Source organism: Stomoxys calcitrans, chromosome 3 (assembly GCF_963082655.1).
Source record: "Stomoxys calcitrans chromosome 3, idStoCalc2.1, whole genome shotgun sequence".
Lineage (NCBI taxonomy): Eukaryota > Metazoa > Arthropoda > Insecta > Diptera > Muscidae > Stomoxys > Stomoxys calcitrans.
The window spans coordinates 107,754,386-107,781,839 of record NC_081554.1 but is presented as its reverse complement, the minus strand read 5'-3'; the positions used below and the strand labels follow the sequence as shown (position 1 = coordinate 107,781,839).

At 37.3% G+C, this 27,454-nt stretch overlaps 1 protein-coding gene across 7 annotated transcripts in view; it reads right to left on the bottom strand.

Moving 5' to 3' along the window:
- Nucleotides 1-27,454, bottom strand: part of LOC106092193 (serine/threonine-protein phosphatase PP2A 65 kDa regulatory subunit) — a 253,513-nt gene that overhangs the window by 191,371 nt on the left and 34,688 nt on the right. Inside the window, exon 1 of one of the 7 annotated variants that reach the window (XM_059364667.1) lies at nucleotides 22,267-22,448. The exons of the other annotated variants lie outside the window; for them this stretch is intronic. Within the exon in view, the coding sequence (XP_059220650.1) occupies nucleotides 22,267-22,350 (84 nt within the window). The 5' untranslated portion in view covers nucleotides 22,351-22,448. Of the gene's footprint in view, nucleotides 1-22,266; nucleotides 22,449-27,454 lie in introns of those variants that run through there. 7 annotated transcript variants of the gene reach the window in all.

Here is a 27,454-nt window from a genome sequence, read left to right as displayed (position 1 = left end):
TGTAGCCCTTACAATCATTTTTCATCAACATCTTTATGTTCACACTCGACGTCCGCGCGTTATGATCACGCATTCCATGATCGCCTGGATCTCCTCCTGCTGGACCGTATTATGGTCAGGCAGTCTAATACAGATCTCCGTCCTGGGTTCTCAATGTATGCCACTCGACCACAAGTGCCGTCTAAGTATCCGATCGGAAATGCGAATCTCCCTGTCATACAAAGTTTTTCTTGGACTGATTTCCTTTCTCGAAGAGGACAACTATATTCGAAAGACCCCACTAATGCAGCGTAATCCTGTTCACATTTTCGTCAATATCTTCTATGTTTGGAAAATGTAAACTATCTTGCTGAAGTCTTTTTCTGATTACTCTTCCGTATTTTGTTGGGTTTTAACTTATTACGGAATCTTATCGGTTTCGGTCTAGCCGTGCGATTCTAAATCCAAATTAGCGATGATCGAAGAAGGAATGATCCATGTACCCTCCAAACCAGAACCTCCTCAATCAGATTTTTTGAACATAACGTAACATCTAAAATCTCCTCCCTAATCCTATTAACAAAGGTAGCGGTGTTACCAATACTAAGTATTATTAGCTCGTTAGTATTCAAGAATTCTGCCAGGGCTTGGCCCAGCTTATTAATGTTAGCAATAACCCACGAAATATGGTGAGAGTTCGCATCGGACCCTATTTGTACCTCATTTCCTGTCTGTTTGGCCTTCCTCACTAGCCGTTGCAGCTTCGACGTAGATGTCGGTGTTAGAGAGTCGAAAGTCAGATAAAGTGATACCAGGTATGCTCCACCGTCACGCTGTCTTATTACTGTTGACAACGCTGGGGAAAATATGTAATTTAAATTTTTGTGACAAATAATGCAGGTCCTCCATAGAATAATTGGTAGTTGATATGGTTCAGTCCAGAAACTTTGTTCCGGGTAGCCCATGGCTCCTGTGTTAAGGCAATATGAATCTTGCCCTTGCAGATTTTCTCATCAAACGTGTACTGCTGTCTCGTTCCGGTGGAGATTATCGCGACGGCCTCATTCATTGGTCCGCCAGTAAATGGGCTTCTTGGCAGTGGGTGATGGTCTCATCATCTGATCCCTGTTCTTGCATTGGGTCCAGGTTCAGTTTTAGATTCTTTGCCTATCCCATCTTCCAAATCTTATGTAAATGGGCTTCTTGGGAGTAGGTTGCATAGAGCTTTCTGTCACTGCCCTGCCTGATGTTTCAAATTAGGATCTTTGCCTATGCTAGTCTTCCGAATGTTGAGAGAGTCGATGATGGTTCCATCGCCAGGACTCTGTTCATTAGGCTGTGTTGAGTCTCCTGCCCCTGCACAGCCGGACATCTTGACATTGGGATCTTTACCTATCCTAGTTTTCCCAATCTTAAAAAAGACAACCTTACTACCGTAGTGTGTCACTAAAGAATGTAAGATCCCTTGCCCAGCTGAAGGAACTTCCCAATTCCAAAGTTGTATCCAAATCCCACTAGAATGTCAAATGCTGGATTTGGATTTTAAATTTTTTCAAAGTTTGTTTCTTTTTTTCACGTTTTAATTGTTTTAATTTATAATTTACGCGTTTACAATCATAAATCTTTTGATCTTACGGCTGCTATACATGATAATGCAAATTAAATCTAGAATAGAAGTCAATTAGAAAAGGTCCAGAAATTTGACACCCAAGAGCGAATTTGAGCCACCATCTCCGTATAGTTGATCTCGTTGTTGTTGAGCAATGAAATGAGGAAAATGGCATAAACATTTTAGTAGCAGTTTAGCTACGCTTAAAATCAATGTCAGCATCATGCTTATTTATTTTGTTGTTTTCAAAGATAACTGTCAAATTTCGCTCGTGGAACAACTAACCATTTCACCTACTATTCCAAAATCAGAGTAGAATGCGTATTGTGAATTTAACTCACAAACATCTGCAATTTTCAGACCTGTTCCGATTTTCATCGAAGCTTGCAAAATCAATTTTCAATTCGTGCGACATACAAGTTGATTCTCTGTTTTCCGTCCGATTTTCATTTCATTTACATTACATTTCGTTGGCAACACTTAAACAGCTGTATCAGAAATGATGCAAATGTTTTGACTAATTGCATACGCCATACGTATATTTTATCTGCTTTGGAAGAAACGTTTAAAATTACAAAATATTTATATTACCTTAAGGCTCTATCACACCACATGTTCTTGTCTTATGACATGCCATTTTTTATGTATCATTGGTATTTCATTATGTGTGTCAAAATTGCCAATTTACAAACGATTCATCATTTTTGCTATCATACTCGTTTGCTATTTTTGTATGACATAACCTAAATATGTGAGCAAAAGCTGATTTTTTATGGCTACAAATTGTTAAAGTTGTGAAAACAATTTAATTTGGGTTGCTTTCATTCAACTTAAAACGAAAACAGCATATTTCTTTATGTTTTTGTCAGAAAGAATAGGGCACCGCTCTAATCGAAAAAATAACAGCGCTATTTTGAAAAGTGGTTTTCATGTGTTATTTTTAATCGTATCACACTATGTGTGCAACTTTAATAATAGTAAAATTTGACATGTCATAAGACAAGAACATGTAGGTAATGGCACCTTTATCAATATTTGATCTCATTTGGTTTTGGAATCGTATGATGATAAAATGCAGAGCGTAAACCCTATTTTGCCACGCCACCGTTTCTTATTCTTACAGACACAATTCGTGTGCCCCGAGCTTTTAGAAATGACAAGTATCTGTTAGAAATGGCAAGATCACAGCCTCAGACCTAAATTTGCTAATTTCAATAGAAAAAGTCTTACAAAGACCCAATAGCATTTAAATTAGTAGAAAAAGCCAAAATGTGTTCTTTATTTAACAATCGTTTTTATTTTTAGATTTTACTGACGTATTTTGCAATATTCTGTATGAAAATGTATCAGCTGTCTATTTTCCTAATTTTTACAATGAATTCGCAAATAACAAAATATACCATTGAATGTATCAGAATTCTTAAAAAATTGCATAAAAACGGATTATCATTTAATCTTAGCATTAAATTTGCAAAATTCTTGCGAAATTCTTGTCGGAACTGGTCGTTTGTATACATGTTAATTCTTTTTTGTATGGCTATCTTATTTTTAGTAAACAATCAAACAAATTTTGCCCATGAACATTCCACTAAGGAACAGGGGCATTCTTCTCACTTATCAATGAGTGCAGTCCGATTGAAGTTTTAAGCTCAATGAGAAGGGTCCTGCTTTTTATAGCCGAGTCCAAAGGGCGTGCCGCAGTGTCACTCTTTGGAGAAAAGTTTACATGGCATAGTACCTCACAAATGTTGCCAGCATTGGGAGGGGAAAACCACCGCTGAAAATTTTTTCTGATGGCCTCGCCAGGATTCGAACCCAGGCATACAGCGTCATATGCGGACATGCTAACCTCTGCGCTACGGTGGACTCCTTATTATTTTTAGTAAACTTTACAGAAAATTGCTCTTTAAGGGCGGTACGCAGATTAAATAAAATTTTCTTTGCCACAAGAAATGCAGTGACATATCTGTTGCGAAATTTCCGATTTGCTTTGTGTTACAATTTGAAATTACAAAAATGTCGAAAACCATAGCGCAAAACAATGCTTATCTGTGATGCCTAAATCTTTGAAATTTGAACTTTCTTAGCTCTAGAAAACGAAAATATGAAAACAACGAACAAAGATATCTCAACAATTCTTTTTGAATTTCACAGATTAAAGTGCCTTTAAAAATCGATAATAAACTTTGCCCCACTTTACCAATTTCGGGCAGAGATTCTTTCGAGAGCGCCTTTTTTTAATAAATTTAAGGCTACAATATTGCTTGGTGCAAACAAATTTTTTGCATGTTTTAAGGGACATATAAATTAAAAAACATGAACCCGAGTGGGCGATCTGGGCTCTACAGTTTTTCCAATTTAATAAAAATTGCTTGTTTTCTATTACATATTATACCCGTTTAAATTGACATATGTGTGTGTCGTCGATGGGATAGGTTAGCATGTTTGTACTTTTGTATACTCCTTTACTTTTATGATTTGTAATGCTGTACGTTTGTATACTCCTTTACACTTATCATGTTCTTATGTAGTCCTTGTGTATAGTCCTTAAATATATATTTCTACATGTAAATACATGTCCTTCTAATAAATATATCTGACACTCTCGTAGATTTAAGAATATGTAAATATCGCCTTTTGATTGTCATTCTGAATTGCAGTTGATATAGTTTTAGGCATCATTTGTATTCGTAAATAAATTTAAATACAGTCGGACCTCGATTATCCGGGAACCTCCATTATACGGGATAGGCAAGATATTTTTGAATTTTTTTCATAGCTTCAATTATCCGTAATTAACTCAATTATCCGTGAGTATAAGCACACTTTGCCATTGTATTTGAATAATCAGACAAAATGAAATTAAATTGAAGAAGGGAATTCATTCGTTCTAATGATTCTATGTGCAGAACGCGACTCTCTTTTTGGGTATTTTAAATGAAAAGCCTTGGGAAACGGAGAAGAACCAAAATGAACTCGAGAACGATTTAAAGGAAGCAGGCTCCTTGATAAAGGAAAAGGCTAAAGTATTCCAATCCAAGTTGAAGATAAGTTCGAAGTGTGAATATTATAACGGCTAGTTGCATAAGTTTGAAAAGCGGACCAGCTGACTTTCTCGTTTGTTGAAAATTTAATTTATTTATTACAAGGTTGAATGGAGGTTGCGGATATGATTCCGTCCCATGCCACTACGGACATACACCTGAGGAAAAACTAAGCAATAACACAAACTTTTAATGAAGATGAAACTGTCCTATTTTGGAAGTGTTTACAATAGAGCAGTTTGGTACGCCATGATGAAGCATTCATAGATGGGTAAAGGATAGACTAACTACATTATTGTGTGTTAATGCTGCTTGTACTCTCTTGTGCAAGGCTTTAGTTATTGGAAAAAGTGATTGGCTGAGATCTTTCATGAGATTTAACTAATTTTCCGTTATTTATAAGGCCAATAAAAATAGTTTGGCATTTTTTAGATTATTTTTCTAAACATTTTGTTCCCAAACTAAGAGATCATTTTAAGAAGATTGGTATGAAAAATGCTAGTATAATCCTTCTGCCAATAGACAACTCTCCGACACATCCAGACGTTAAAATAACTAAATTTAGCCGATGGACCAGCGAGAAATATGAAGGTCGGAATGCCATTATCGACAAATATTTCTCGATTCAGATAGAGAAACATCCGATAATGCAACAGGAACTTTAAATGTAACAAACTATTTCACCATTGAGTGTATGGAAAGATAGTTCAGGTTTAATAATGCATCCCAATTTGCTATTTTGTCGGATGGTGGAATTATAAATGTGACATATTCCACAGATAAGACTCAAAAGAAAAATAAGCAACTCAGTTGATACTGATGGCGATGATATTATTCACCCAAATATATCTATAAAAGAAGCAATACATAGTTCCACAAATTTTTTGGACTTCTCAGGCATTGCAGACCAAGACAAATGGTTTTAAATATATGAGTAAAACTGTAAAAAAAAATGTACTCCATTATTCGGAAAAATCTAGTCCCGAGCATACCGGATAATCGAGGTCCAACTGTATATATTTATAAAGCCGTCCCTCTCTTACATAAGATAAGTCAGAACATTGTGAAAGAAGTGATTTGATTTGAGAACAAACGATCATTAATAAAGTAAAAGTCAAATCGAGAGGACCTGCGTTTTATTCAAAGAGTGCCAAAATTCTCAGCAGTGGGATAAGCCCAAGCCGAACGGACATTTGATCAATTATTAGTGCAATTTTTTTTCTGTCATAAAGAAGAACCTCTGAAGTCAGATGAAAATAGTTTAAAGTTGGAAAGAAGTTAACCAGAAAAAAATATTGTTCTAGACATTCATTATTGTGAAAAAGGAGACAAGGAAAAAGACGTTAGAATTCGTTATACAAGGAGAAAATAACAAAAAGGCGAAACAAACGGCAAATGGTCCGAAAAAAAAGAATAAAAAAAGAAAAAGGGCAACTATTGGGTTGCCCAAAAAGTAGTTGCTGATTTTTCATATAGTCGGCGTTGACAAATTTTAAGCATTAATCGAATTGGATCGCCATGCAACTGAGCGTGAGATAGGAGAGAAGTTAAATATACCAAAATCAACCGTTCATTATCACATAAAAAGTCTTGTACTGGTGAAAAATCTTGATATTTGGGTACCACATGTATTGAAAGAAATTCATTTAACAAACCGAATCAACGCTTGTGATATGCACCTTAAACGCAATGAATTCGATCCGTTTTTAAAACGAATCATAACTGGAGATGAAAAATGGATTGTTTACAACAACATTACAACAACAAACCACATCAAAGGCTGATATCCACCAAAAGAAGGTTATGCTGTCTGTTTGGTGGGATTGGAAGGGTGTGGTATATTTTGAGCTGCTTCCAAGGAACCAAACGATTAATTCGGATGTTTACTGTCAACAATTGGACAAATTGAATACAGCCATCAAGGAGAAGCGACCAGAATTGGTCAATCGTAAAGGTGTCATATTTCACCAGCACAACGCTAGACCGCACACGTCTTTGGTCACTCGCCAAAAACTGAGTGAGCTTGGCTGGGAACTTTTGATGCATCCACCATATAGCCCCGACCTTGCACCATCAGACTACCATTTATTTCGATCTTTGCAGAACTCCTTACATGGTAAAACTTTCGGCAATGATGAGGCTATAAAATCGCACTTGGTTCAGTTTTTTGCAGATAAAGGCCAGAAGTTCTATGAGCGTGGAATACTAAATTTGCCAGGAAGATGGCAAAAGGTTATCGAACAAAATGGCAATTATATATTTGATTAAAGTTCATTCTCAGTATTATTAAAAATGCATTTACTTTCTTTTAAAAAAATCGCAATTACTTTTTAGGCAACCCAATATATTGGCAACGAAAGGCATTCGCGAGTAAAAATACGCACACACACATCCAAATGGATGACAATCAAGAGATCAACGTAAGCAGCTATACTGCTGCGCAGCTACGAAGTTGGCTTTCATCCCTTGAAGTGCCTGTTTGGCGGAGAAGTATCTGTCTGTCCAACGCAAAAAGAAACAAATGAGATGGCAATACAGTATGAAAATGCGGAGACAAATGAAATTGAAACGATGGTTGAAGTTTTAACAAGTAAAGGGTGATTTTTTTGAGGTTAGGATTTTCATGCATTAGTATTTGACAGATCACGTGGGATTTCAGACATGGTGTCAAAGAGAAAGATGCTCAGTATGCTTTGACATTTTATCATGAATAGACTTACTAACGAGCAACGCTTGCAAATCATTGAATTTTATTACCAAAATCAGTGTTCGGTTCGAAATGTGTTCATTCACCGTAACATTGCGTCCAACAGCATCTTTGAAAAAATACGATGCTAAAAGCGTGCTAAGTTCGGCCGGGCCAAATCTTATATACCCTCCACCATGGATCGCATTTGTCGAGTTCTTTTCCCGGCATCTCTTCTTAGGCAAAAAAAGGATATAAGAAAAGATTTGCTCTGCTATTAGAGCGATATCAAGTTATGGTCCGGTTTGGACCACAATTAAATTATTGGGTTGCCCAAAAGTAATTGCGGATTTTTCACATAGTCGGCGTTGACAAATATTTTCACAGCTTGTGACTCTGTAATTGCATTCTTTCTTCTGTCTGTTGTCAGCTGTTACTTTTAGCTTGCTTTAGAAAAAAAGTGTAAAAAAAGTTTATTTGATTAAAGTTCATTCTAAGTTTTATTAAAAATGCATTTACTTTCTTTTAAAAAATCCGCAATTACTTTTTGGGCAACCCAATATATGTTGGAGACCTGTGTAAAATGTCAGCCAAATCGAATAAGAATTGCGCCCTTTGTGGGCTCAAGAAGTAAAATAGAGAGATCGATCTATATGGGAGCTGTATCGGGCTATATACCGATTCAGACCATAATAAACACGCATGTTAATGGTCATGAGAGAATCCGTCGTACAAAATTTCAGGCAAATCGGATAATAATTGCAACCTCTAGAGGCTCAAGAAGTCAAGATCCCAGATCGGTTTATATGGCAGCTATATCAGGTTATGAACCGATTTGAACCATACTTGGCACAGTTGTTGGATATCATAACAAAACATGTTGTGCCAAAATTCATTCAAATTGGATAAGAATTGCGCCCTCTAGAGGCTCAAAAAGTCAAGGCCCAAGATCGGTTTATATGACAGCTATATAAGGTTATGGACCGATTTGAACCATACTTGGCACAGTTGTTGGATATCGTAACAAAACACGTCGTGCAAAATTTCATTCCATCGGATAAGAATTGCGCACTCTAGAGACTCAAGAATTCAAAACCCCAGATCGGTGTATATGGCAGCTATATCAGGTTATGGACCGATTTGAACCATACTTGACACAGTTGTTGGATATCATAACAAAACACGTCGTGCAAAATTTCATTCCAATCGGATAAGAATTGCGCACTCTAGAGGCTCAAGAAGTCAAGACCCAAGATCGGTTTATATGGGAGCTATATCAGGTTATAGACCGATTTGAACCATACTTGGCACAGTTGTTGGATGTCATAACAAAATACGTCGTGCAAAATTTCATTCCAATCGGATAAGAATTGCGCACTCTAGAGGCTCAAGAAGTCAAGACCCAAGATCGGTTTATATGGCAGCTATATCAAAACATGGACCGATATGGCCCATTTACAATACCAACCGACCTACACTGATAAGAAGTATTTGTGCAAAATTTCAAGCGGCTAGCTTTACTCCTTCGGAAGTTAGCGTGCTTTCGACAGACAGACGGACGGACGGACGGACAGACGGACGGACGGACATGGCTAGATCGACATAAAATTTCACGACGGTCAAGAATATATATACTTTATGGGGTCTCAGACGAATATTTCGAGTAGTTACAATCAGAATGACGAAATTAGTATAATTAGTATATATAATGAGTGCAGGCAATGTACAAATGAGTGGCGCAGAGAATGAACTAAATGATGGTGTGCTCTCCTTCACTCATCGTGACTGCTTAATTTCTGTTTTGTGAAAATCAACTTGTCGTTATTGTTCCTACTTTCATCGTTTTTCTATCAGCTATTCTTACCATCCTGTTTTTCACCATACTAGTGATTGTTCAACATACTAAATCTTTTCTTCAATCGTTGCCAATAATGATAAAGATAGCAGCGATATGTTTGCAAATTTTTTTGGGTCGACTTATTCGAATAAGCATTATGATCTCGGAGTGGAGTATCCCTTTGAAATCAAAGAAACATATGTGAATATAACACCCCTATTGACATATAGTGTCAAACCACTTAAAGAGTGTTTTAATCCTGGACCAGATGGAATTCCTTCCAGCATTGTAAGACATTGTGCCACCCCTCTTTAATTCCCATTTACAAGGATATTTAATAAATCCATATCACTGGGATACGTTCCAAGACTATGGAAGTAGTCATACAAAACACCGCTATTTAAATCTACAAATAGATGTTTCCAATGATAGAGGGATAGGAAAGTTGTGTGCTATACCTAATCTGCTTGAAAAGTTGTTAACTGGTTTAATTTCTCATCAGATGCCATCCATTCTGTCAGCACGGTTTTTGTCTACAGCAACTGTTATAAACATTTAAGAATTGATTACACTTGTAAATGAAGGTTTTAGAATTGGGAGACAGACGGACGCGATATATACAGACTTCAGTAAAAGCCTTCGACAAGGTCGATCACAATTTACAATTACTTAAACTTGGGAAAATAGATTTTTGTCCAATGTTACTAAAATGGATTGGCTCTTATTTATCGGATCAGTCACAGAAGTTGAAATTCGAGGAAATTCTTTCAAAACGAATTACTGTACCGCTTGGGGTTCCACAACGTAGCCATTTATTTTTTTTTTTTTCTTATTTTTAAGTCTATGTATACATATATACTCACAGACTAATATAAAGATACATATATACAAACAACATTGATATTTAGCTAGTATTTAAGTATAGCATAATTTTTCTTTTTAATAGTATCTACCCTCAGTAAGAACAAAAATATGATAATATCTTTTAAAATCTAAACAAATACGATGAAAAGGATCATTATTTGCAAAAGTGCTTTGATGATATTGAAGTTTAAGCCGTTGAAAATTTCTCGTTGGTCTTGAAGGAACGTTAATATTAAGCCGGCTCAACAAAAATTCGGACTTCAAATACCCGTGTAAAACATTTGAGATTAAAGTGATGTTCAACATATTCCTGCGGCTACTGAGAGAAGGGAGCTTTATTAAATTTCATCTAATCATATAGGAAGGAAGTGTTTGGTAATTCCAACTACGATTACGAAGGTAAGAAGCAGAAATTGTGTCTGCACTTACTCAATTTTATTTCTGTGAATAGTGTAAACCGGATCCCAAATACCGGATCCATATTCAAGTGTACTTCGGACAAGAGAAATATGTAAGTTCTAAGTAACTGAAGGATGGTCAAATCCTGTACTCCATCTTTTCATAAATCCAAGAGAACTTCACGACCGTTAAGATGATAACTTTTTGACAAGTGTTGCGTTCTATAGAAAGACATTAATTTACATTTCGAGATATTTAGTTCCATTACATTTACATTACCCCACAAACAAAAGTTATCACGATCGAGTTGTAACAAGTCCTGCTCAGAAGGAACACAGAGCGATTTGAAAATTTTAACGTCATATATTAAGATTGAAGAATTTTTAATAACACAAGGTAAATCATTTTTAAATAGATTAAAACTGCCCTGTGAAACACCAGATTTCACAAAAATTGACTTAGAAAAAGAATCGCCGAGGTGCACATTCCGAACACGTCCAGATAATTAAAAACCAACGCAATTTAATAATACAGGAGAAGACCCGATTTTACCGAGCTTAAACAAAAGAAGGCCATGATTGACTTTATCGAACGCCTTACTAAAGTCGGTATATATGACATCAGTCAGTTTCCTATGCCTTAATCCATCATTGACAAGAGTAACTAACTGTAAAGCATTTGTAATAATTGATCGAGCTTTACGTAACCCGTGTTGCGCATCTGAATAAATTGAAGAAACTTTATGGGAGATGTTATCAGTCATAATCTCTTCAAATAGTTTTGGTATAGTACTTAACTTTGCAATGCCTCTATAATTTGATACATCGAACCTACTTTCAGATTTACATAGGTGAAAAATATAGGATTTCTTCCATAGTGCAGGTACAAGGCCTTATTGTATAGATCTATTGAAAATCAGGGTTAAAGGAAATTTAAGATGATCAGAGCAAAATTAAAGTACACTAGCGGGTACACCATCAGGGCCTGGTTTAAAAAAGCATTTTAGAGATTTCAAGTTCTTAGAAACGGTATCAATAGTTATTCGATACTTATTAAAGAGGATTGAAGAATCTCATACGGATATTCAGAGTTGATATTATACATTTTATCAGAATATATCGAGGCAAAAAAGTTTGCAAACATATTACAAATTTATTTATTTCCCTCGGCGATTAGTGAACCATGCTTAAGAGTGTTAGGAACAATGCAACATCTTCGCTTCGATTCAACAAATTTATAAATTTTTTTTTGGATCTGATCTAGCATCATTAATTACGGTAGGCAATATTATTTTCGGTATTATATTCCGACCTAGAAATTGAATACATGGAAATATCCGTAGAAGAGCCAGACTTTTATATTTTATAATAACTTTTTTTTTCTATTCTTAAGTTTTGTAGTATTCCAAGGAAGTCCAGTCAATGTCCGTTTTGAGATTTTGGGAACAGAATTAGAAAAAACATGTTAATAGTGTATCATAAAAATTACGCAACACCTCATTAAGATTATTAGATTTTAATACATCCTCCCAAACGATATTGGATAAAAGGCTATTCAATTTTACATAATCTGTTTTAGGAAAAAAGTAGGCTCTATCGGTCTTGACCACTTGCCTCTTAGGTTTATGAAGAAATGGAATAAATATTTTTTTTTTAAATAGTTGGGTGAAACTTGTCTTCTGGTAACACTACAAGATTACAAGAATTTATGCAAACATCATGAGGCTGATTAACGAAAATGGGATCTAATAATTTGTTGTCATTATTGAATATACTATTCACTTGAAACATGCCATAACTAAGCAAAGGTTCAATTTTATCACTACTAACAACATTAGCAAAAACAGGTATGAGAACGTTGCTGTCAGTCTATTGATTCAACGAAATTGATGGTAAAGGGTGATTTTTTTGAGGTTAGGATTTTCATGCATTAGTATTTGACAGATCACGTGGGATTTCAGACATGGTGTCAAAGAGAAAGATGCTCAGTATGCTTTGACATTTCATCATGAATAGACTTACTAAAGAGCAACGCTTGCAAATCATTGAATTTTATTACCAAATCAGTGTTCGGTTCGAAATGTGTTAGATCGGTTTATAGGGGAGCTGTATAAGGCTGAAGACCGATTGAAACCATATTTGACACGTATATTAAAGGTCATGCAATGGGAAGCCGTTGTACAAACTTTCAGCCAAATTGGATAAGAATTGCGTCCTCTAGAGGCTCAAGAAGTCAAGACCCCAGATCAGTTAATATGGACCGATTTGAACCATAATTGGCACAGATGTTAGAAACTACAACAAAACATGTCATGCAAAATTTCAGCCAAATCGGATAAGAAATGCGTCCTCTAGTGGCTCAAGAACTCAAGATTCCAGATCGGTTTATATAGCAGCTATATCAAAACATGAACCATTTACTATCCCAACCGATCTACACTTATAAGAAGTATTTGTGCAAAATTTCAAGCTGATAGCTTCACTTCTTCGAAAGTTAGCGTGCTTTCGAAAGACAGACGGACGGACGGACATGGCTAGATCAACTTAAAATATCATGACGATCAAGAACATATGGTTATACTTAATGGGGTCTTAGACGGATATTTCGAGGAGTTACAAACAGAATGACGAAATTAGTATACCCCATCCTATGGTGGAGGGTATAAAACAAAAACTATTAGTGTACAAAGAAGATAGTTTGGTGTTAAGCCCTCTGACATTCTGGTTTTAGGAGCTTTAATTGAGGATGAGGGTAAACCTACAAAATTAAATCTTGGGTTGACTTTATAAATAAATTCGTGAACAACGGTTCTACGTGGCCAAAATGTTGGATTCACCACGTATTCAAAAACGTTTTCCGGTACCAATATTTTAATGAGACCATTCTACGCTTCTCAGTAAATTGGAATTTTATAACTTCAACTTCAACATATTTGTTCAGTTTCCATTTTACGTACGGTATGATTTCATAAGTTTTTAGCTGTCTATTAACGTTCGATGTTTCGGGAGTTGTAGATGGTATTGTACCAGGTGGCGTAACAGGAGAAAGGAATATATAGGATTTAGAAGGTACTGTGTTCACTGCATTCTTACCATTTGGGATGCAGTTTGCAGTTGGAAACTGAAAATGTGTAGAAGCGCTATTTACGGCGGCTCCAGTTGTTTCAACCACGTTGATAGAAGGAACTGAAATTGTAGATTTGGTTGAGACGATATTATTGACATTAACGGGGTTTTTTCTTTTCCTTAAAGAGTCTGAAGGTGAATGTAGACATTTCTCAAGACTAGCGGCATTAGTGAACATTTCTTTATATATCGCAATCTATTCAACAACCATACTAAGTTCATAACTTATGACTTCAAATTCTTGTTTTGAATTCTTAAAAAATGTGAAAAAATTCAGCATCATAAATTTTACATTTTGGACAGCACCAATGAAGTGAAAAGCTTAGCGTGTTCAACTACCTTTGGTGTGGTGAGTAGAGTAGAGTTGACAAATGTAGGATAGACACAGAGCACAGCAACGATGATGACAGCAATTACAACAACACCGGAGTAAGACAATGCTTCGATGGTTTATTCAAGAGAGTACAATAACAAATTAAGGAACAAATAAGCTCTGACTATTCATAACAAACGATAGAAAAACAGCAAATAAGAAAACACAATCAGCGACGAAATGATGAAAACCTGTTCTTAAATTTACTCCACAGCTAGTGAAAAGCACTTTCAAAGATTTGTGAAACACAATGACAAACGAGTTTTTGTATCTTCTGAGCTGGTTTTTAGCAACTTCAAATTTATTTAACAACAGATGTAGATGAGAGCAGTATGCGCAAACAAACACTCTGTTTATAAATGACTTGCCTCAAGTTATCAACCACTCTCATGTACTAATGTACGCAGATGCTCATTTAACGATACTTTTGGCCAATTCTTTTTACAGGCTTTTACAATCCCATGGCAGCCGGTTGTATGTATGGGATTTACCCGATGGAATCCTTCATCGGCAAGGGCTGCCGCCCCAGTGTACGTGTTCGTCTTTTTTCGTCATGGGAGAGGCACACCCCGGAGTGCCTTCTCCGCACGCTTCTGTTCCGTGCCGGAATCGAAAAGAACCCCAGACTCTGGGTCTGTTCGGTTTGCCAGAACCGCCTCCATCATCGGTCGATTTCGGTGAGGTGTAACCTATGCATGGAGTGGGTACATTTCCAATCTTGCTTTGGCGTCACTTCACTACAGGAGTATAGTCATACTGAATATGTTGCAAGGTGCTGTGCAAACATAGTTCTGGTTCAATTACGTTCTGGAAGATGCAGCCGCCTCAACTCCTACAGAGCAAGGATTGCTGCCGACGTGCAAGAAGTATGTCCCGATTGTGACCATGGACCACACGATACACGTCATCTGATTACCTGCCCAGCCAGACCTACTCGACTCAGAACCAGATCCCTCTGGACGCACCCCATCTTATTCGCAGAGTTCCTGGGTCTTGACACTCAACAGCATCAAGCATTCGAAAGATTGAAAACAACAAACTGCTAAAACAACAACAGGGTGATTTTGATAACTTTACCAATAGGTGTGAAGTATTGGGTTGCCCAAAAAGTAATTGCGGATTTTTCATATAGTCGGCGTTGACAAATTTTTTCACAGCTTGGACTCTGTAATTGCATACTTTCTTCCGTCAGTTATCAGCTGTTACTTTTAGCTTGCTTTAGAAAAAAAGTGTAAAAAAAGTATATTTGATTAAAGTTCATTCTAAGCTTTATTAAAAATGCATTTACTTTCTTTTAAAAAATCCGCAATTACTTTTTGGGCAACCCAATAAATCTTATGCAGATCAATATTAAGAAAGGTAAACAAATGTCTTTTTAACGAGCTGGACATTTGAATACGAGTTAATTTCTTTCTAGGCGTGAACTTCAGATGGTAGAAACATTCATATACCTCGGCATCCTCTTAGATAGCAGATTCAATTTTAAGGCACATATATCGGCAATGGTTAACAAGGCTTAGGGTTCACTTGGGTTTATGAAGAAATGAAGTAAGGAACTAACTTACACCTCTATCACGAAGAATTTATATATATCTTCGATACGTTGTACACTGGAATATGGTTCGGTAATATGGAATCCTGTTTATACTACAATATATACTCCGACATAACTGAATCTGTACAGAATCAATTTGACAAGTTGACAAGGGAATAAAATGAATGCAAAAGCTATAGAGGAGAGTTGGAGTCTGTTTGAAGAGATATTGCTCAGTGAAAAAGCTTACAGCGAAAAGTCTGGTAGTAATAGTGGAGATTTCACATAGGATTTGTGCTTATGATCTCAGCTATAAGTACTACGAACAACAGGCTAGGGTTGACATGTGTCCTGCCTTGTCTGAGGAACTGGCAATTTCTTTTCTTCAAGACTCAATTATCAATCTCTTCTTTGGATGTTGCATTCGCTTGGTCATTAAGCTCGACTTGAAAGACAATGTATCAAAAAAAAAATTGACTCGCATGACCGGCCGTTAAAAAGCTAAACAGATGAAAAAGATGATAGTACACACTGAACACGGGGAACTTAGAAAAACAGCTTTCAAAGTTGTTGTTTCTAAACGGAAAATGAAAAGCTCGTCTCCAAAACAAAATCCAGCACATGTGTGGTGGTCATGTTGACGTCGGCAGGCGGACGTTGCCACGTTGACAAGGGAATAAAATGAATCCAAAAGCCATAGAGGGAAGTTGGAGTCTGTTTGAAGAGATATTGCTCAGTGAAAAAGCTTACAGCGAACAGTCTGGTAGTAGTAGTTGAGATTTCACATAGGATTTGTGCTTATGATCTCAACTATAAGTACTACGAACAACAGTCTGTGAACTGTAGGCCGGTCAGACGGACGAACATAGTTCACGATGGTGCCGATGAGATAATGAAACACAATTATCGAAACGCGTCCACCAGTGGGATGACATGTGTCCTGCCTTGTCTGAGGAACTGGCAATTTATTTTTTTCAAGACTCAATTATCCATCTCTACTTTGGATGTTGCATTCGCTTGGTCATTAGGCTCGACTGGAAAGACAATGAATCAAAAAAAAAAAAAAAAAAAAAAAAAAAACAATTTCTTTTGTTTATTTACGATGGATTGAAATATCAAACATTACCTTCATATAAATTCTGGTTTAATCTGATTAAGTTACCAACACAGTTTAGCCGCAAAAAGATTTTAAATCATAAATTTCCAACGAATGTCCTACATTACAAAATATCTTCAGAATTTTCATCTCCTTTTCATACAATTTTTCAAAGAGATTACTCTAAAAATGATCCTCTTCGTCGCCTTTGTTGTGATTTTAATAAGTACAATCACATCTTCAATTTGTCTGAAAATAAAAGTTTGCGAGATCGAAAAAGTATCTTGCATTTAAATTTAAATACGAGTCGTTGTTACCAATAATAATTGGTCTTTTATATATGTATATTTTATATTTGTCTGCAAGGATTTATTATTTACAGACTTAATAATAAGTCTGTATCTTATATACCCTCCACCATGGATCGCATTTGTCGAGCTCTTTGTGCAGTTTATCTTTTTAGGCAAACAAATAATAATGAATAAGAAGTGTTATGCTATTGGAGCTATATCAAGTCATAGTCCGATTCGAACCATAAGTTAATTGAATGCTGTTCATTCGGATAAGAATTGCGCCTTGTAGGGGCTTAAGAAGCACAATCGGGAGATCGGTTTATATGGAAGCTGTATCCAGCTATAGAATGATTCAGACCATATTCGACACGCATGTTGAAGGTAATGGGAAAAGCCGTTGTATAAAATTTCTGTCAAATCCGATGAGAATTGCGCTCTCTAGAGGCTCAAGAAGTCAAGACCCCAGATCGGTTTATATGTCAGCTATATCACGTTATGTACCCATAACGTGATTGTCGGTAATATAGTAGTAATATAGTCGGCGTTGACAAATTTTTTCAACGGCTTGTGACTCTGTAATTGCATTCTTTCTTCTGTCAGTTATCAGCTGTTACTTTTAGCTTGCCTTAGAAAAAAAGTGCGCGAAAGTTTGTTTACATTTGTTTGTTTGGCGTCAATTTTAATATGGGTACCACATTTATTGAAAGAAATTCATTTAACAAACCGAATCAACGCTTGTGATATGCACCTTAAACGCAATGAATTCGATCCGTTTTTAAAACGAATCATAACTGGAGATGAAAAATGGATTGTTTACAACAACGTTAGTCGAAAACGATCATGGTCCAAGCATGGTGAACCAGCTCAAACCACTTCAAAGGCTGATATCCACCAAAAGAAGGTTATGCTGTCTGTTTGGTGGGATTGGAAGGGTGTGGTATATTTTGAGCTGCTTCCAAGGAACCAAACGATTAATTCGGATGTTTACTGTCAACAATTGGACAAATTGAATACAGCCATCAAGGAGAAGCGACCAGAATTGGTCAATCGTAAAGGTGTCATATTCCACCAGGACAACGCTAGACCGCACACATCTTTGGTCACTCGCCAAAAACTGAGTGAGCTTGGCTGGGAACTTTCGATGCATCCGTCATATAGCCCCGACCTTGCACCATCAGACTACCATTTATTTCGATCTTTGCAGAACTCCTTAAATGGTAAAATTTTCGGCAATGATGAGGCTATAAAATCGCACTTGGTCCGGTTTTTTGCAGATAAAGGCCAAAAGTTCTATGAGCGTGGAATACTAAATTTGCCAGGAAGATGGCAAAAGGTTATCGAACAAAATGGCAATTATATATTTGATTAAAGTTCATTCAAAGTTTTATTAAAAATGCATTTACTTTCTTTTAAAAAATCCGCAATAACTTTTTAGGCAACCCAATAATTTGCAAAATCATTAAATATTTTAACACGAGTCCAACAAAGAGAAGTACAATAGTTTTGAAGCTTATACTTAAGAGTTGTGGCATTTTGGAATATCGATCTTCAGCCTGATAAAGCTTCTCTATAAACCGATATCCCTATTTTACTTTTTGAGACCATAAAAGGCCCAATTGTTATTCGATTTCGCTGAAATTTTACCCATAGACTTCTACTGTGGTTTCCAACACTCAATTCAATTAGCATAGCAATTATTTTATTTTATCCTTTGTGTGCCTAAAAAGAGATACTGGGAAAGAACTCAACAAATGCGATCAATGGTGGAGGGTAAAAGCATGCTTTTTAGGTTTAATTAATATGCATATATTTTTATACCCTCCACCATAGGATGGAGGTATACTAATTTCGTCATTCTGTTTGCAAAACCTTGAAATATGCGTCTAAGACCCCATAAAGTGTATATATTCTTGATCGTCGTAACATTTTAAGTCGAACTAGCCATGTCCGTCCGTCTGTCTGTCGAAAGCACGCAAACTTTTGAAGGAGTAAAGTTAGCCGCTTAAAATTTTGCACAAATACTTCTTAATAGTGTAGGTCGGTGTTTTGGTATCACTTCCAACAACTGTGCTGAGTATAGTTCATATCGGTACATAACTTGATATAGTTGCCATATAAACCGTTCTTGGGCCTTGACGTCTTGAGCTTTTAGAAGGCACAATTCTTATCCGATTTGGATGTAACTCTGCATGCGGTGTTTTGGAGTCAATTCTCATCCGATTTGACTGAAATTTTGCATGAGATGTTTTGTTATGACTTCTAACAACTGTGCTAAGTATGGCGCAAATGGGTACATAACGTGATATAGCTGACATAGCCTTTAGAGAGCGCAATTCTCATCCGATTTGACAGAAATTTTGTACAACGGCTTTTCCCATTACCTTCGACATGCGTGTCGAATATGGTGTGAATCAATCTATACTGGATACAGCTCCCATATAAACCGATCTCTCGATTTTGCTTCTTAAGCCTCTACAAGGCGCAATTCTTATCCGAATGAACTGAAATATTACACAATGACTTCTACAATGTTCAGCATTCAATTCACTTATGGTTCGAATCGGACTATAACTTGATATAGCGCCAATACCATAACAGTTCTTAATTAATGATTAATTTTTTTGCCAAAAAAGATAAACTGCGCGAAGAGCTCGACAATGCGATCCATGGTGGAAGGTAAATAAGATTCGTCCCAAAGATTGGTATGGCTACCATATAGACTGATCTCTCGATTTATTGTTTCGGACCCATAAAAGGCGAATTTATTGTCCGATGTTGTCGAAATTTGGGACGGTGAGTTGAGTTACGCCCCTCCACATATAGACCGATATCTCGATTTAAAGTCTTGGCCCCAAAAAAGGCGCATTTATAATCCGATTTAACTGAAATTCGACACAGTGACTTATGTTAGGCTTTTCGACATCCATGTTGTACCGATCGACTGAGAATCACTTTCTGATTCGATTAAGCTATGTCCGTCTGTCTGTCCATATTAATTTGTGTAAAAACTACAAGTCTCAATTTTCATCCGATCGTTTTCAAATTTGGTACAGGCATGTTTTTCGGCCTAGAGACGAAGCCACTTGTCACTTGTTAATCGATTTTCTCAAAATTTGGCAGGAAGAATTTTCTTATGACTCTCGACACTACGGGTGTCCTAGAAAGCGGTTAAGATTTAGGTATAGCTCTCATATATATATATATATATATATATATATATATATATATATATCGCCCGATTTTCACTTCTATCGTCACTTCAGGCACATTTATTGACCAATCTTCCCAACATTTAGTACAGCGCTTTCCACGATGACCACCATAATATCTAAGAAGAAATCCGTTCAGATTTAGCTCTCATATATATATATATGTTCGTCCGATATTGAGAAATATTGCAATAAAGTGATCATTTGTTAATCGATTCTCTCAAAATTTGGCAAGAAGAGTCTTCTAATATTACTGGTGAATTTCATAGAAATCGGTTCAGATTTATATTGGGTTGCCTTAAAAGTAATTGCGGATTTTTTAAAAGAAAGTAAATGCATTTTTAATAAAACTTTGAATGAACTTTAACCAAATATATATTTGCCATTTTGTTCGATAACCTTTTGCCTTCTTCCTGGCAAATTTAGTATTCCACGCTCATAGAACTTCTGGCCTTTATCTGCAAAAAACTGAACCAAGTGCGATTTTATAGCCTCATCATTGCCGAAAGTTTTACCATTTAAGGAGTTCTGCAAAGATCGAAATAAAGGGTAGTCTGATGGTGCAAGGTCAGGGCTATATGGTGGATGCATCAAAAGTTCCCAACCAAGCTCACTCAGTTTTTGGCGAGTGACCAAAGATGTGTGCGGTCTAGCGTTGTCCTGGTGGAATATGACACCTTTACGATTGACCAATTCTGGTCGCTTCTCCTTGATGGCTGTATTCAGTTTGTCCAATTGTTGACAGTAAACATCCGAATTAATCGTTTGGTTCCTTGGAAGCAGCTCAAAATATACCACACCCTTCCAATCCCACCAAACAGACAGCATAACCTTCTTTTGGTGGATATCAGCCTTTGAAGTGGTTTGAGCTGGTTCACCATGCTTGGACCATGATCGTTTTCGACTAACGTTGTTGTAAACAATCCATTTTTCATCTCCAGTTATGATTCGTTTTAAAAACGGATCGAATTCATTGCGTTTAAGGTGCATATCACAAGCGTTGATTCGGTTCTGATACTGACTTCATTCGCACCGAAGATTCCTATTAAACGATATTCGTCGCCAGAGCACAAACAAATGTCTAACAATGACACACAACGAAGACAACATCATTAAAGCAGAGTTGATTGGTGCCAATTTTGTAAGCATATCATTACATCTGCAATTGACTGAAGCGAAATATACGACACGCGAAATATACGAAATATACGACTATTTCGTCACCATTTTACAATATAATGCGTTTTTTAAGTTGTTTGGGTGAAAAGTCGAAGTCAGTACTGGGCTTCCATTCCTTACGAAGTGGGCCGCAACCAACTCTTTTGTGAGTTGTTTTTGACTTTCGTTTATGTTCTAGTGACGAGAAGTGTCAGTCAGATTTTGCAATCAATTAATTGGCATTTTCGCTGCGAGTGAACTTAGTAATAGGCTTAAAATCAAAAAACTTATAGACCTCCACTGAAAAATGGTTGCCTAGATTATATATGACAACGAACATCAATACTTTATTTTGTTCGTTTTTTACGCTTTTTCCCAACAACTTACACATTTTTTGAAGTGATCTAAGCAAAAATTGTTACGAGACCCTGTAACTCTCAAGAAACTTATATAAAGGCTGGTACTATATTCGTTTTTCACGGGTGAGAACACATGTTTATCACGGTTACATTTTGAAACTCTACAAAAATAACGTAATACTTTTATGAAAAAATGTATCCTAAGAAATGAGGGATGAATGAAATCAGCAAGTTTTTTGTTTCAAAATCTATTATCTAAAAAAAAAGTAATCATGAAAAAACTTGCTTAAAGCGAATATAGTGTCACCTTTAAGCTGCGTACTTCCAAATCAAATTTTCAATACCGCCGTTGAATTATACTATGTTCGTTTTTCGCAACATTTTTTCGTGATTACTTTTTTCAGATAGTAGATTTTCAAGAAAACAACTTGCTGATTTCATTTAATAGGTCATTACCTCATTACTTATGAAAACATTTGTTCGAAAGTATTATGTTTTCATTGAGATTTTTGTAGTGTTTAAAAAAAATAACCGTGAAAAATATGTGTTTTCAACTGTGAAAAACGAATATAGTGCCAACCTTAAGATATGGGTCAATGCATTTTTATCGGACAACCGAAATTTCGGTTGGGCGGTGTACCGGCATTTAATTCCGAAATATTCAAACATTATGCATCTTTTTTAATTTTGTGTTAAGTTACCTGAACATTTTCATTTCTAAGATCGTCTATTAATACTGCTATTGGATAAAGAGAGTCATCGACTGACTTTGTGACGGTTGACATACTTCTAATATTACACAATTGATAAACTTTTAAAATCCAGTTAGCATTGATTCTGTTCTAATGAATATTAACTTCAAGGTAGGTGAACAAAGTTTGGAACTTTTTCAAACGTATTTATTAATTTTTCGAAGTCATTTAATACGACTATAGTACTTTCTACTACATTTGTAGAAACAAGTAGTGTTACCAATAAAATCCTAATATGAAACGGCAAAATGACTAAAGGTAGCGTCAGCTGGTATGAAATGACTTTTGAGATATTTATTTTTCCTAAAGCCTAGCACTAACTTCATTCGCACGGAAATTGTCTATTAATTGGTTGCGAAATATGCCGCCTTCTCTTGGATGTATTTGTATTTATATATTCATAGTACAAAAAGTATTAACTTATTATTAGTACTATCGATTCCGCAAAGCTGCCGTTATATAAATATTGTATATAATATAATGTCTTTAATTTATGTATGAAAATCTAACCCGCCCTTTCTGCCACAATCAGTATTTAATTCAAAATAATTGTAATGAATTGAAGTGCCTGTTAAGGTTAAATTTGAAAACATTGTAATTTTGTGTTAATCGTCATCTAGATGGAAGGTAGCTTCAAAGACGATTATTATTTATGAAAAATTGTCGTTCAGAAATGAGATATCGAAATCTTATCAGTATATAATGTTTAACCTAGCTGACCTTGAGAAACCCAATCGATCATGTAGGTATTTAGACTCAGCAGAGTAAATAATTTTATGTAATACTAGAATTGAGCAAAGTCCAAGAAGATTTGTAAAATCGTTAGAGACTACGCGCAGTTTATACCGATGGACAGCGTCACAGATAGCATAAATCTAACAACAATGTTATCGATGACATAACACATGTGCGCCTTATGCAAAACTTCGGCCAATAATTGAAGCTTCTTGAGGCCGTAGAAGACTACTGGACATCGGTTTACATATATGGGAGCCAATGGCATAACTAAGGAAGTCCCGGGGAGTTGCCAAGTCAAACCAACAGAACCCGTAGCCCCCCAAATTATCCATTTATAATTCTTGTTTTATAAAGACTCTGAATGTTGAGTGTATTGTTGTAAGTTGGGCAGTTCAATTTTTCATTTGTAGTTTTATAAGACGATTTTGAGATTGTTGTAAAGTTTTACAGGGTCTTACGTTACCAAATGCTGTTACTCCATATCGTATGTATGACTCAGCTAGTGAATAACAGGCTTGTTGGGTTACAAATAGATTTGCGCAGTTATTGAGGTGGTATAAAACATAGGACGATCTATGTAGTTGTTTGCTAAGTGATGTGATGTGCGGTTTCCAGGTAAAGCGCATCTGGCAAAATTTTCGTTACCATAAGAAATGCATTGAGTTATCCTAAACGGAATTTTCCTTACCGCTACCGAAAATTTCGTTCGCAGCTCAAATACAATTGTCATGTAGCCGTTAAGTGGAGCAGACGTGTTTTTATTTCGCTCCTCAAAGAAAAAAAAAAAAAAAATATAACCCTATCTCTGGATAGGTACTACCTATTACGAAAAAAAAAATTTAAGTCTTTTGGAGTAGGCTAGAAATGGACTCCAAAGACTCAATATCTGCGGTGGTGGGGTCAGACCGTAGCGTGTTGTCCTCCCCTCCTATAGGTGTGGGTGCCTTGGCATCTGTAGTCGAGAGTAATGCTTCAAGCGCACAACTAGTCGTCAGATCAATTAATTAGGAAGAGATGGATAATCCAGAGGGATGTACAGTTCGTCCCCAGCCTTTAAGTAAAGGTGGTGTTTCTGACTCGGAAGATGGTCGCTGAGAATGGTTAGGAGTCGCCCTCTTACGCCAGAGTGGCGAGAAAGCACAACAGAAATGAGTTGGCTTATGCAGTCATCAATATCGGCTGTGCATCCGGCTGGATTCCACCAGATCATCGGTCCCAAGAAGGCCGACAACGAGACAATCACGTCATCTCGCAATATTGGAAAGACTAGGATAAGCAAAGATCCTAATACTAAAATATCAGGCAGTGCAGTGCCGAGAGACCCAACACAGCCTAACAAACAGGAACCCGACGACGGACCCATCACCGACTTCAAGATTCGGAATACTGGAATCGGTAAAGATCCTAATATTGAAACATTAGGCAGCGCAGCGACACGAGTCTCAATGCAACGCAACGAACAGGGAGCCCACGATGATACCATCAACGACTCCCAAGAAGCCCATTTACTTAGGATTTGGAAGGCTAAGAAAGGCGAAGATCCTAGTATTAGAACATTAGGCAGTACAGGGAATGGAAACGCAATACAGCTTAAGGAACACGGACCCAACGATGGAACCATTACCGACTTTAGAACTGAAGGATCAATGATTGAGGTAATCCAGATAAACCTCCACCGGAGCGAGACTGCTACACACGCTATGATGGAGAAAATCAGCAAGGGCAAAATTCATATTGACTTAATTCAGGAGCCATGAACGACCCGGAACAAAGTATCTGGACTGAGCCGTATAAACTACCAATTATTCTATGCTGGTACTCGGCCAAGGACCTGCATTATTTGTCATAAAAATTGTAATTAGATATTTTCTCCAGAGTTGTCAACGTCGGATGCAACAGTGGTAAGATAGGGAGACTGTGGAGCATCACTTTATATATCTTTCGACTATCCGATATCGCCACCCACGTCGGAGCTGCAACGGCTGGCGAGGAAAGCAAAACAGACAGGGAACGAGGTATTAATAAGGTGTGATGTGAACCCTTACCACATTTAGTGGGGTAGTACCAACACTAATAAGCGGGGCCAAGCCCTGGCAGAGTTCTTGAATACTAACGAAATAGTAACACTTAATATTGATAGCGCCGCTACCTTTGTTAATAGAATTAGGGTGGAGGTATTGGATGTGAAGATATGTTCGGAAAATTCAGTATAGGAGGGTCTTTATGGAACATTCTCAATCTGATCATCGCCGGCCGTGCTATCCTAAACTTAGGTTTAGGCCGAATCCGATAAGCTTTCGGAATAAGTTGAAAACTAACTGGACAAAATTCGGAAGGCTACTTAGAAGAAGACGTGGAAAGATAACTTAGATTGTCCAACAGGAATACGACTGCACTGGTGCGGTCTTTCGAAGATAGTAGACCTCTTCGGGAAAGGAAATCAGCCCAAGAAAAACCCTGGATGACCGGGGAGATTCGCTATATTGGGAAAGAGATCCGCAGACTTTTTAACAAAGCACGTCGTAAAAAAGGTGAAGTTTATTGGGATCAGGCAGTGCAGTGCCGAGAGACCCAACACAGCCTAACAAACAGGAACCCGACGACGGACCCATCACCGACTTCAAGATTCGGAATACTGGAATCGGTAAAGATCCTAATATTGAAACATTAGGCAGCGCAGCGACACGAGTCTCAATGCAACGCAACGAACAGGGAGCCCACGATGATACCATCAACGACTCCCAAGAAGCCCATTTACTTAGGATTTGGAAGGCTAAGAAAGGCGAAGATCCTAGTATTAGAACATTAGGCAGTACAGGGAATGGAAAAGCAATACAGCTTAAGGAACACGGACCCAACGATGGAACCATTACCGACTTTAGAACTGAAGGATCAATGATTGAGGTAATCCAGATAAACCTCCACCGGAGCGAGACTGCTACACACGCTATGATGGAGAAAATCAGCAAGGGCAAAATTCATATTGACTTAATTCAGGAGCCATGAACGACCCGGAACAAAGTATCTGGACTGAGCCGTATAAACTACCAATTATTCTATGCTGGTACTCGGCCAAGGACCTGCATTATTTGTCATAAAAATTGTAATTAGATATTTTCTCCAGAGTTGTCAACGTCGGATGCAACAGTGGTAAGATAGGGAGACTGTGGAGCATCACTTTATATATCTTTCGACTATCCGATATCGCCACCCACGTCGGAGCTGCAACGGCTGGCGAGGAAAGCAAAACAGACAGGGAACGAGGTATTAATAAGGTGTGATGTGAACCCTTACCACATTTAGTGGGGTAGTACCAACACTAATAAGCGGGGCCAAGCCCTGGCAGAGTTCTTGAATACTAACGAAATAGTAACACTTAATATTGATAGCGCCGCTACCTTTGTTAATAGAATTAGGGTGGAGGTATTGGATGTGAAGATATGTTCGGAAAATTCAGTATAGGAGGGTCTTTATGGAACATTCTCAATCTGATCATCGCCGGCCGTGCTATCCTAAACTTAGGTTTAGGCCGAATCCGATAAGCTTTCGGAATAAGTTGAAAACTAACTGGACAAAATTCGGAAGGCTACTTAGAAGAAGACGTGGAAAGATAACTTAGATTGTCCAACAGGAATACGACTGCACTGGTGCGGTCTTTCGAAGATAGTAGACCTCTTCGGGAAAGGAAATCAGCCCAAGAAAAACCCTGGATGACCGGGGAGATTCGCTATATTGGGAAAGAGATCCGCAGACTTTTTAACAAAGCACGTCGTAAAAAAGGTGAAGTTTATTGGGATGTGTATTACATACGGCTCAAGGAATACAATAAGATTATGAGGGCGGTAAAACGTGCGTCCTGGAAGCTTTTCTGCGAACAGGTTGACAGCGTTAATGACGCCGCCAGGATAAAAAAGTTTCTCTCAAAAACCCATGTCCGAACAGAAACTTTAGTAGACAACATGGGAGTAAGAGCAGAGACAACGGAGGACATGACATGTTGAGGCTTTTGATGAAACCCCATTTTCCACAGGATACGAAGGGACTCACGGAGACACCGGAATCTTGGAATAATGACGTTTATCGAAGGTTTATAATATTTATGGTGAAGGAATCCTTGAGGAGCTTCAAACCATTTCAGTCACCCGGACATGATGGAATATTTCCGGCGTTACTACAGACTATCTGGCGCCCCGTCTGGCCGAAGTTTTCACAGCGTGCCAAGGACTTACATATACTCCGAAAGCCTGGCAGGAGGCAAGGGTGGTGTTTATACCCAAGCCCGGCAAGGCAAGTTATGCGACACCAAAGGCCTACCGACCCATAAGCCTTCGTCCTTTCTACAAAAACCATGGAACGTATTGTGGACACCATGATAAAGAGCGAACTGCTCAAATGCACA